This window comes from Haliotis rufescens, unplaced genomic scaffold, assembly GCF_023055435.1.
Source record: "Haliotis rufescens isolate VD_foot unplaced genomic scaffold, xgHalRufe1.0.p SCAF_5, whole genome shotgun sequence".
NCBI lineage: Eukaryota > Metazoa > Mollusca > Gastropoda > Lepetellida > Haliotidae > Haliotis > Haliotis rufescens.
The window spans coordinates 52,712,012-52,725,677 of record NW_025964223.1 but is presented as its reverse complement, the minus strand read 5'-3'; the positions used below and the strand labels follow the sequence as shown (position 1 = coordinate 52,725,677).

The following is a 13,666-nucleotide window of genomic DNA, read 5'->3' as shown; positions in this document are numbered from 1 at the left end:
ATATCATGCGAGATATCAGCAGAGACACAGATAGGGATATCATGCGATATATCAGCAGAGACACAGATAGGGATATCAGCAGAGACACAGATAGGGAAATCATGCGAGATATCAGCAGAGACACAGATAGGGATATCATGCGAGATTTCAGCAGAGACACAGATAGGGAAATCATGCGAGATATCAGCAGAGACACAGATAGGGATATCATGCGAGATATCAGCAGAGACACAGATAGGGATATCATGCGAGATATCAGCAGAGACACAGATAGGGATATCATGCGAGATATCAGCAGAGACACAGATAGGGATATCATGCCAGATATCAGCAGAGACACAGATAGGGATATCATGCGATATATCAGCAGAGACACAGATAGGGATATCAGCAGAGACACAGATAGGGAAATCATGCGAGATATCAGCAGAGACACAGATAGGGATATCATGCGAGATATCAGCAGAGACAGATAGGGATATCGTGCGAGATATGAGCAGAGACACAGATAGGGATATCATGCGAGACATCAGCAGAGACACAGATAGGGAAATCATGCGAGATATCAGCAGAGACACAGATAGGGATATCATGCGAGATATCAGCAGAGACACAGATAGGGATATCGTGCGAGATATCAGCAGAGACACAGATAGGGATATCATGCGAGATATCAGCAGAGACACAGATGAAGCCTGGAACAAGGATCCGGGTCACAATAGGTCTCTGCTACTGCATACTGGTTGTATGAGCAGATGTGAGTGTGAATATTTGCCTGGCTGTCAGATAGGGTGGCCGTGACTTGATTGCTTACATAATACCGTTATGATGCTGTAATAATGCTGACTGCGGCGAACGACAACATTCACTCACTTAATGGAAGAAACAAACCAACGTTTGATAGAATCAGTATATAACTGTATCAGAAGATGGGTGAAACCATTCATTTTATCATTTTACCTATTCGAGTAGGTCAGCTGACCGCAGTTGTCCTTAAAACTACAACCAGGTGATATTCTGATAAATTAATGAAGATCCAGGGTAGAATAGGTCTTCAGCAACCCATGCTTGCCGTATAAGGCGACTATGCTTGTCGTAAGAGGCGACTAATGGGATCGGGTGGTCAAGCTCGGTGACTTGGTTGAAGCATGTCATCGTGTCCCAATTGCGTGGATCGATGCTCATGATGTCAATCACTGGACTGTCTGGTCAAGACTCGATTATTTACCGACTGTTGTCACATAGCTGAAATATTGCTGAGTGCGGCGTTAAACAAGAAACAAACAAAATTAGAACGAAAGTAATGAAATGTGCACTAAAGTAAAAACTTGATTGTATATATCGTCACGTTATTATTAAAAGCTCAGAAATGGTTCTGGTATATGCTAAACTGTCATAGACGTAATGCTGCTTCGAAACATTTTATGCCTAAGTCTCTTTTAATGATCTATTCTAACCCAACACGATCTGCGAATTGGTCTTGTCTCCTCTTAAATGACTCCGCCGATAAGTCGCATCCGCCGAAGAAGTTATAGGGTGATGGGTGTGAGTATCATAGTTGTGTTTTGGACCTTAAGTCTGCAGTGTTTCGGCGACTACTTTCAGCCTAGTAGCGTTTTCATAAACGTTTGTAATGTTTTGGTCAAATTCAATTTTCAAGTGTATAATCGCTGTGAGAGTGGTATTATATAGAGAGATCACACACAGTCGGCGTGCCAGAAATTATTCCAATACGGTTTTGGAGTAAAACCACACTGCAACACTGACCGCATGACCTCATTTTGTTCAAGAGAGAAGAGCTCTTCTTCTAAAAGCATGCATTGGCCAAAGCTAATGTGATTTGTAACAGGGAAAATAGATTTGGCGAAAGATAACGCAAGTACATGGTGACCTGATGCAGGCCGAATGGCCAAAAAACACCTCATCGACCAGCCAGAGTCGTCTTGTATTGTCAGCCCATATTTCCTGACATGCGAGTGTTGGCATCGAGGGGTGTTTAGACCTCAGAACACATATACAGACTATTGGGGTATTGTTCAATAATTTGGCACGACAGTGTGTTGATGTGACAGCCGAGATTTAGGTATCGATACATTTCCGCTTTTTAACGAATTACAACCACAAATCAACAATCCCTGCTGCGGCCTTTCGGTCGTTATTTGTCACGAAGTGGGATAATAATAAGCATATTAGGTTATGCAGTGTGGATATATATGGGTAAGATTAAAACTAAAAGTAGGTTAGGACGACGTTATATTGATATTCCGAGCACACACCGACACAATTTGACAACGTTCTGCTGAAAGATTCGTTGGATTCATGTATTTTGTTATTGGATGAACCACCTTGGTGTTATTGACCAGTTTGGGAGGCCTGCTCGAATACACATTGAGCCTGCCCAGAACCTCTCCACGTAAAGGTTATGAAGTGCTGCTAAATTGAATTTCTGAGATGACACCCCTGAGGTTTTGCAAACCCATATCTGTGCAACTAACTTCAATTGGAGTCGCAGTGCTATGGAAGCAGGACGTTTGGCACCGTTACCAGTCTCGCCAATTCGTCACGCAATGATGACCGCGTCTTCTGAACCCGTAACAAGGATAAGAACATAATTGTTCCCTCAACCATTCCAACTAATCATGTATTAAATAATGTGACCGGCAATGTCAACCCGGATCAATCGGTGAACCGGGGTCTATATTTAGTTCTAACCTTGAAACTAAGTGAATATGAAAGCAAACCCCCAACCGAAACGAACCGCGCACTATTTCTGTTTCTCGTGAACATGACAAGAACAAACACTGATTCCCGCCTCGTGAATTTATCTGCTTGAGTTACAATCCGCGTTCGTTGCCACTATTAGCCAATCCAAATTTTAGACGCAGCCGCGAAAGCCAAGTATCGACAGAGGGCGATGCGGTCTGATCCTGTTGCCAGGAAATCAATAACCGGCACATGGTTTGACAGCGGAGAGGACGAGATTTGGACAGAAAAAAAGGGAATGAGCAGAAAAAAATGATAGCCTTACTTACGGTTAATTCCAAACAGCGGTGGAATAATGATAATGATGTATATATGATTATCTCTGGTCAGTGTTGAATCATAGGTCATCCCCCATTTTAACAAAAATGAGTAATCGTAAACAGTGATATAACTGTATCTGCGGTTTTGATAACGGGGACGTAAAAATATATTTTGTATTGCCAATGAATGTTAATACATGCGGTTACTTGAATATGAATTATATTCATACACTGAGTGCATATTCCACATTTGCCCAGACAACCTTCAGATCTGGACCAGACATTGCAATTTTCATTGCCTACAACAATTAGTTTTGTATGATGCTTATTAAAGTTAATTTCCCAGTATACAATGAACGAGAAAACGAATGAAAAGTATCCGATTCTATATAATGAGAAGGTTTGCTGTACCAGAACGGGATTCTGATTGGGAAAATGCAGTATTTGCCGTTGCAGTTCTAACGGCGACCTGCTTGCATGATACATTGGCAAAACGATGACAGCATCACATGATGTTCATGTTAATGTTCGTTTTTTTCCTAGACCTCCGATAAGCCTATCAAAGAGATGTCACAACCGACAAGCTCTGAATTCTTCACGAGACTCGTCCACGGCTGATTGGAATTCGTCACCGGATATGTATTTATGCTGCACGTGAGATCGTGCATATGACAGGTTCCAACACGTGGAGCACGGGGCGAGAAGGTTGTCATGAAGCGAATTGTGTGTCGAACACGGGTTTTTGTCTGACGGTGCACGTGCACGGGCGCCGGCGTCATTACCCAGAATGCTTTGCAGTCATCGATGTTAATTGCGGTACTAACGTGTTGCACGCTCTCGTTAACACGTCAAGCAATCATGGCCTCATTAATTAGCTAGTGAAAGGTATATGGGCTTTTCTAATCGTATCTTATCTCTTGATTTACCCCCGCCACTTTGAACAGTATTTCAGTTATTTCACATTGTGTCAGATTGAGTTGTTTCTTTGTTGCTTAACATTGCATTCACCACACACTCAGATATATGACGACGACCTATAAATAATCAACTCTGGACCAGACAACCCAGTGAGAGACATCATGAGCATCGATCTACGTAATTGGGATACAATGGCATGCATCAACCACGTCAGCAAGCCTGACCACCCGATCCTGTTAATCGCCCCTTACGGCAAGAATTGGTTGCTGAAGACCAATCCTAACCCTGATCTTCACGGGGCGTGACAGCCAGATGTGGGGTGGGGGTGGGCTGGGGAGCCAAAGTGCACAAATCAAAGACGTTACCCTCTTTGGTGAAACCTACGAGCAAGAGTATGGTGCTGACAAACCAGAGATCAAATTCCCTACTAATCTGGATTCGAACCATGATCAGCGGATCCTGACACAGCAAGGGGACATAACTCTCCACTGAGAACTGCTCGTCTTAGAAGGCTGAGTTAACCGTGCTCGCTGATTTGTCAGCATGTACTCTGATTATGATTATGCATACGGAATAAAATTAATGTTGTTTCAATTCTCGCGAGATGCACTTCGGAGATACGAAAACTAAATATTAACGGTTGGTAGAAGTCATAAAATGCAATCCAATAGCGTCACCTCATAGCATTGGGTTCTTCTGAATCTCGGCAACAGCTTCAGGACGATCCTTGTTAGCCAACAGAATATTGGATGCTGTTGAACCTGATGGATGCTCTGTGTAACTCAAGAATCGATGTCGGGCAGTTCAGAGTTACACTGAGGTGACTTCGGCTGTTCGTGTTCAAAATAGAATACAGACAAAACACCCCAAAGCAAATACACCGCATAAAACGTACGCCAGTTCGTAAGACGTCAACACGTTTTGGTTGGGGGATCTTTACACGGCCTTTAAAAAAAGGGAGCCCTACTCTCGTTGACTGTGATCGGTCAATAATTAATATCGTCAGAGGAGGCCGAGCCGACAATTAAACTCTGTGTTCCTTCAACAGTTCACCAGTGGCGTGAAACGCCTTATACCATATACCACAGCGTTGTCAAAAGTGCGTTCTCGTGAATAGCTTGCCATTTCATTTCCGCGCATGACAAGTGAATGGTCACGTGACCATGTTGAAGAACGATGTCTCTTGGGGATGACGACATAGGATTAAGATAATTAAATGACGAAAACATCCAAACCAAGAAGCAGACCCTTAAAACTCTCATACACATCTGTGGAATATATACATTTGAGGAAAAAACACCACGATATTCGTCTGATTAATGCTAATTGAAAATATAGTAATTACATGTCTCACTTTATGTGAGCCGGTTGGATGAGATGTATGGCATTTTGTGTTTATGTGCAGCCTCCAGAGGCTGTTTTTGTGCAGAAGGATGGAATGTCCCATGGGTAGTGAAACACACGCATCACACAATGCCATGTTTGTGATGCTGCAGCAGATACGACTGTAACACCAACACCCACTCCGACTACTACCACCACCACCACGAACAAAACTACTTCTACCACAACTAGTGATACTGCTATCACAACTACTACTACTACTACTACTACTACTACCACTACTACCACCACCACCACCAGTACTACTACCATTACTACTACTACTGCTTCCACCACTACTACTACTACAGCCACCACTACATACTACTACCACTACCACCACCATTACAACTACAACAACAACTACTACTACTACAACCACTACTACTAATACCACAACCACAACATACTACTACTGCTACCACCACTACTAATACCACCACCATTACGACTACACAAACGCACACACACACACGCAAGCACACATGCGTCGCTATATAAGAGCAATCCTCTCTAACGCGAGGTTACACCCCATACGAAGGAGCACACTTGCAAGAAAGACCTTAGCGCTAAAACTAGCGCAAATCCTATACTTTAACATACTCTACAGCTATAGTGCTAACATATCTTTGTGCATGTGGACCCAGGTGTTCTGCTCACAGTAGAAGCCCAGGATTGATCGGTCAAATAGAGACAACGGAGAACCGAGTTAGCTTCCACATCTGGTCGCAGCGCCCTCTAGCCCTAATGCCAGTCTATTACACAGATCGCGGGATGTTTATCAGTAGGGGCGATAACACTGGTACCATTGACTCTTGTATAGCTTCTCTCAGGTACACAAGAAAATAAACCCCTATATCAATTACATCGGTTTAACGGGTTAGATAGGGCGATGTAGCGTAAGGTCAAAGGGTGCGGTTGTATCACATAGCATGCAGATGTGAAGACGCACTTGACTTTGAAATAATCAATTAAGCCGTAAAATAGTTTACTCGGGTGGTGTTTTGCAATATATCAGCCACGAAGAAGGGTCTAGTCGTGTATTATCTTCATCTTGGTGATGCTGCACTATTAATAGAGTCACGTCAGATATGAGTGTGATATAAAATCATATTGCCATACATCACACGACGTACCCTCAAGCACCGAAGCAGCTAAAAGCATTTCCATGAATACTTCATAGACTCTGCTATATAAAAGACCCTTGACCAAGTCACTGGCGAGCTGAGGAACTCAAATTAACATAGACTGTCTCAGTCCCGATCTCATTAAAATCAGATCTTAGCGGTTGCGAGAACTGAGATCTGATTTGATTTGAGATTGTCTCAGTCCTAATTTTGTTTCATTCGCTGAACCCTTTTATGTTCACTTCCGCCCAGCCCTGACCGAGGTGAGGTAAAATTGGGTTTAACGTCGCGTCCAAGATTATTGCACTTATGTAGCTACGTGCATACACGTGTGCGCGTGCGTGTGTGTGTGTGTGTGGCTGCTTTTACACAACCGGACCGATGCCGATTAATAGTGCCAGCTCACTGAGATACCATACCGGAGTTTAACATGAATACCCCACTCAGACACAGTATTCTGACATCGAGCCGACCACTCCTTGTTTTAGCCCCTTAATGCCGAGCGCCAGACAGGGTAACAACAAGTACCATCTTTTTAACATCTTTAGGTATGACTTGTTTGTTGTTTAACGCCGCACTCAGCAATATTCCACCTATATGAAGGCGGTCTGTAAATAATCGGGTCTGAACCAGACAATCAAGTGATTGATGTCATGAGCATCGATCCACGCAATTGGGATAGGATGACATTCATCAACCAGGTCCGCAAGCCTGACCATCCGATCCCGTTAGTCGCCTCTTACGACAAGCAGTCTTTTGGTATGACGCGGCCGAGGATCGAACCTCCGATCTTTCGCTCTCGGGGCGGACGCTCAACCATTAGACCACGGAGGCGGTTCTATGTAAGCAAGAAAAGACGACAGAGTGGTTTTGGAGGAGAGGATACGGGGTGAGGCAAGGTTTCCCTGTGGGGAGAGGATGTGGTAGGGAGGACTTCCCTGGGCGTGATACCTTCGGTGACGACATGCATGTATACAGCACACCCATAAACTCATAACATGCAATTTTGTCAAAATAAGCTTGATGACAGCAATAGTCTACATGCCTTCTTCCTCCATCCAACAATGAACACGTGTTGATTGAATGAACGTTGGTCGCGAACTGTTTACCCGCAAGCGATTAACACACTGACTGTGTTGTCCAACTGTTACCCTTCCCGACAGGAAAATCAACGTTTCTCTAAGCTACACCTTCCTAACATAACCGTTTGCACTTAATTACTAATGTTTGCGTCATATCTAAATTATAGGATTCATCTCACCTTCTGGTGTTGTTTGAACAACGGCAACTTCATGGTTAAACACTTGAAAGTCGAGAGTGCAGTTTTATGTGTCGATGCCGCCAGTTGATACAGGCTACACTCGCACCTAAATGTGCTTGAAGGCTTACGTTGTATGCGGCACCTTTTTATAAGGCAAACCCTCGTTATAACACCAGAACCAAACACAAACTGTAGAATTCCTCACGGTCTCTGCAAACTCCCATGTCCTATTGTATACATGACTATACCTAACACCAATGTCTATGCAGTTTGTTTGTTTGTTTGTTTATTGACATCATGAGCATCGATCCACGCAATTGGGATACGATGACATGCATCAACCAAGTCAGCGAGCCTGACCACCCGATCCCGTTAGTCGCTCTTACGACAAACACGGGTTGCTGAAGACCAATTCTATACCGATCTTCGCGAGTTGGTATGTTTGTTGCTTAACACTGCACGCAGCAATATTTCAGCTATATGGCGGCGGTCTGTAAAAAAACCGAGTCTGGACCAGACAATCTAGTGATTGACATCATGAGCACCGATCCACGCAGTTGGGATACAATGACATGCATGAACCAAGTCAGCGAGGCTGACGACAAACAAAGTCGCATTTTATGGCAAGCCTGTGTTGCTGAAGACCTATTCTAAACACCTAAGCCTAAAATACTGAATAAACTGTCCGTCTGTCTATTCTAAACACACACACACGCACGCGCACGCATCTACACATGTTCAGCCGCTATATAATATATGGCTAAAATAATGCAAGTGCGACGTTAAATTTTAACTCATTAAACATGTTCAGGTATTGTATTGGCATTGCTCTACGTATCACAATCTCCTAAGCCTACTGGCTGAGTGTGTTCATGTCAACGAGTTAGTTACAAATCTGTAACACAAGACATTAAGTAAACTAGACTTCTTCCTCTCGTATTCTAGCCATATGGGGAATCGTTTGTCGAGTGTACAGATACCAAGAAACTAATTTAACTCTTCGGAGACGAATAAACTGTGTTCTCGGAGATATTTATCCTCGATTTGACTGAGGTGCTGTGTGGACGAAGGCCATGGCGCGCGTTCAAAACGATTTCTATAATTAGTTCCCATTTCTTTTCTCCCTCTATTTATTTTCCTTCTCGCCGTAACTACGCATGTATAAAATTTCATTTTGGAAATTCTTACTGTTCATTTATGAACAAAGAATTATATACATTCAAATGCCACCGTTTTACATTCGCCAAGCTATCGTATTACAACGTTTTATTCTAGCAATGAAAATCACAATATAGGGGTCATATATCATCCAGTACACGTTTGGCTCATTCAGGCTAGTGTTTCAATTCTAGGTTCTGTACATCGTGGGTGTAAGCTCGTGATATAAGGGTCATCCGAGCTTATTTCTGTGACTAACCTATAAAAACTCTTTAATTAAGCCTTCGGCGTTCATTTGCATACTTGCACTAGTGACCAAAACACGTAATTAAGTTGTACGCTCAAACCTAATATCAATTAAAATGGATTAAGACAGTGAAAATGTCAGAAATGTATGGCATTTTTAAGCATTCATAGGCTTCGTCGTATAGTGAAAACAGTAGATTGTAATGTTGTAGAATTGGTGCTTGAAATATATGCGATTATACCGTGTTATCAAATGTGGTGATTTTATCGTTCTAAAGTGAATATCGCGATTACTGTATCGAGGTAATTATAGTAATTGTACCGTACAGTTGTAAATATCACATATTAATGAATATCGTAATTGTACATCATTAAGGTATATATCGTGGTTATATCGTATTATAGGAAAAATCCTATATTGTGAATATCGTGATTATATCGAACAATAGTAACTATCGTGATAATATCGAATAATAAATGTCGTGAGTGTTCCTCATTAAGGTATATATCGTGATTATATCGTACAATAGTATATATCGTGAATCGTACAATAGTAAATATCGTGATAATATCGTATCATAAATATCGTGAGTGTACTAAGGTATATATCGTGACGATATCGTACAATAGTATAGATCGTGATAATATCATACTATAAATATCGTTAGTGTGTACCCCATAAAGGTATAATAACAGATATGATCATATCATAAATAGTGAATTTCGTTATTGTACGATACCATAGTGACTATTTTGAAGTGAGGTGAGGCGAAAAGGGGTTAAACGTCGCGTTCAAGATTATTGCACGTGCATAGCAACGTGCATGCACTGTGTGTGTGTGTGTGTGTGTGTGTGTGTGTGTACTAGTCCGGACTAATGCCGATTTTATAGTCGACCAACCTTTGTTTTAGCCCATAAATGCCTAGCGCCTGGCAGGGTCTTTTGGTATGACGCGGCGAGGAATCGACCCCCGTACTTCCGCTATACCAAGGAGGCGGTGAGTGAATATTGTGATTGCATCGTACAATAGCAAAAATCATCATTATATCGTACCATAGTAAATATCGTGAATATATCTTACACATAGTAAATATCGTGATGTTATACCGTTCTATAGTAAATATTGTGACTGTATCCGGACAGGATGACAGAGCATGAACGGGAACACCTTAATGATATCGTAATTAAAGTAATGTCATGATATAGTATATCCGAGAAGACATTGTGAAAATGCCCTATCAGACGGTATTGTGAGCTGATAAAAAACCTGGATGTATTCTGAACCAAAAAAATAGGGATCATGAATATTTTGGGGACGTTTTTGAAGTAAAAAATGTTTTAAAAATATTCATGATCCCTAACTTGTTTTCTTCAGTATATATATTTATATACATAATTACACGTATACGTTACTACTTACAAAATATATCAGTTTATTTACCCCTGTTCATTCCCAGAAGCAGGTTGCTTAGTAATGATGCTATCTAACACCACCTGCGAATAGTGATTTCGAGTTAATATGGGTCAATGCCATAACCCATGTCCTCCTCTGCATGACCTCTGGTTTTTTGGCTGTTTTTTAACTTACGAGTCTTCCACGTGACCTTATTTCACATATTCATGAGGCTATGTAGCTTCCCCGTTAGAAGTTGATATTCAGTTTATGGCGCAGCTCTCTTTAAATAGAACTAAATGTCTTAAACGTATCTTAAAGAAGTCCAGTGCTTCCACAACCCCAACCCAAGATTCAGATAAACATCGTCATCGCTGCATTTCTGATTATATTTCACTAAAACCGTCTCGGTGGCTCTATTAGTGCAATAATCTTGAACGCGACGTTACACACAATTTCACATCATCTCTCCCATATTACTTTATACCTTTCGATATAAACCAAAAGTATTCTCAAGATGTTTTTTGGTTACGAATTTGAAGCATCGTTATATTCATAAAACATCAGGTTAGTTTAGCATTACTAAAACGCATACGCCACGTTAACGCGCACGCAAAGCACTTATGTATAGAATACACACCCTTATTGCTATCTCATCTGTATGTTTTCAGTAGAAACAAATCTTTGGCGTCAGAACCATTTTTCGGTGTTAACTGGTTCGTACGATATACCAGAACGTTATTCAATTATAAGACCAACTCATCTATTGCATCAAGTGTTATGAATAATTGAACACAACGGGGGTTTGAAACGTAACGTTTGACCACGTATAGGACACGGAGACATGAAACTTTATACAGCCCTCTGTTCCACTGTCGGCACGGAGGAAGGGTGTGATTGATTGATTCCAGCAGTTCACACGCCCCATAACGGCCACCCGATACCAGAAACCTACACCATTCCACAACAAGTATATTTACCACCACAATATGCTAAATACCGCTAGGGAGGACGACATATTAAACTGATAAATAGGTCGACGTGAGCTAGCAAATCCAATTTTAGATGCGTAATAGTGAGACACGGTGGCATCTTATGCAGAATGTGTTAAGGCGAAAGGCGTTTGTTGGGAGGCTCGTGAGAGCTTGGCTAAACATTGACACATTCTTCCTACGATTTTTCTGTAACCGAAATCGACTCCTGTCCTGCTTGTGTGTGAAGGGGCAAGAGACAAATACACTCTAAACGTTTTGGGTGCATTTAAACATCGATTTGGCATGCAACAGCATCAAAGTTATGCATCACGCTGTCGTCTGCTCCATGCAACAGTTGTCGTCTGCGTTCAAACTCACCTGATCGTATGCAGTCAGCAAGGGTTCCTCCAAGACTGGTTTTCTTTTCCTTGATTTTATCATACACCTCTTTCGTCAGGTGTTTCTTAAGAAGAGAGTTGCAATTTTCAGCTTCAGACAGTTTGGTAAACATTGCTTCTTGTTCCTCGGCCATATTTACAAGATAGCTCAATATACTTCACGTACGTGATCCTTTTAAAGAAATTATTAAGTTGCTTCTTGAATTTATGGTACTTTTCCAAACACTGCTCCAAAAATATTCCAAGGAATATACACGTTAACTGCGGCAGGCACTAAACCGACTAAATGATTTAACAAATTCCGCGGCTATCCTTGGAGCGAATGTATCCCGTTAAGTTACCGCCACTGTAACAGCGATGTGTTTGAGCCGAGGCAAGCAGACGTACTGCTGAATCGATCCGTGCGGGGTTTTAAGGAGGGCTGAGAGAGAGCTTAACTCCGGCACTTTTCGAGTTGAAACATGCTTCCGTATCTGTTTTCTATAACCCGTTTAGTTATGTGATGTTCATTCATAGAATTAGACATAAGCGCATTAAACGAACGCGCAGTTCTCGTTTACGATCAATCGACCATCTAATTAGTCGGTATTATTCGTCGCCATTGGTTCCCCTTACGGGTCTCATAGATGCCTGCCTCTCGAGTCGAGCAACCATTGGGCTTGTCGCTATGATATTTCTCCCCGTCCGAATGCATCAAACATTCCGCCGTCGTCACCGTCCACCTCGTCTCCCACGAGTGTTGCTGCTGGGAGCAACGTAACGTTAAAATATATAACATTTACAGGTGTACACAGATTGCTTTATAAAGATAAAGCCTTACTTTGTGATAAGTCATTCTATGGTGAAAAGACACATTGACATTATTGTGTAACGTTATCTTATCGCGAATTCTTGATAGACAGCTGTTGATAAAACAAGACAATAAGCTGCATTCTTTCATATGTCAATTTTTTCTCAATGAAAGTAAATGAGATTGCTTTTCAGTTGTAGTTTTTTAGGGTGTGACATGGCACCGCAAATAACTTTAACGGCAATATATTTATAAAGGGCTAGTTATTCCACGGCGGATACAACGTAGAAATTAAAAACGAAGTTAGCACAACGATAAAATGTTACAGCATTTCTCAACACTGTTTATTGAAGGTATGCTGACTGCATCGTGACGCAAAGATTGGTTGGTTTGTTGTTTTTCGCCGCACTCAGCAATATTCCAGCTATATGACGGCGGTCTGTAAATAATCGAGTCTGGACCAGACAATCCAGTGATTGACATCATAAGCATCGATCTACGTAATTTGGATCGATGACATGCTTCAACCAAGCCAGCTGGTCAACCACCCGATCCCGTTAGTCGCCTCTTACGACAAGCATAGTCGCCTTTTACGGCAAGCATGGACTGCTGAAGATCTATTCTACCCCGGATCTTCGCGGGTTCATGACGTGAAGGTGCGACTTAGAGCTGAAGATGAGCCGGGGAATTATAGATTGGATTATCATTTTCAGAAATCAACTATATTGTTCCATGAAAGCGCAAGAAGTAGCCACGAAACGTCGCCACAACCAATAAAAAGGTTTCGTTTTCATTTATTGTTCAAACATGATTAAATATTTGTTCCACACGACATAATTTAAAGATCATTGTCCAAAAATAATATTGCAGGCCCGGTGCGTTTTATTCCAAGTGTTATTTCAAAAACATTATTTCTTGAACAAATGACAGAAAGAGAAATATGTTTTTGATAAATTTTGTTTTTAGTAACAACTTTCAAATTCTTTGCATACTGA

The 13,666-nt window shown here is 41.6% G+C and overlaps 1 protein-coding gene across 1 annotated transcript in view; it reads right to left on the bottom strand.

Moving 5' to 3' along the window:
* LOC124126410 (taurocyamine kinase-like) overlaps positions 1-12,584 on the bottom strand; it is a 39,558-nt gene extending 26,974 nt beyond the window's left edge. The window contains exon 1 of the mRNA XM_046489848.2: positions 11,862-12,584. Coding sequence (XP_046345804.2) covers positions 11,862-12,015 — 154 coding nt within the window. The 5' untranslated portion in view covers positions 12,016-12,584. The remainder of the gene's footprint in view (positions 1-11,861) is intronic.
* Positions 12,585-13,666: the final 1,082 nt, after the last annotated feature.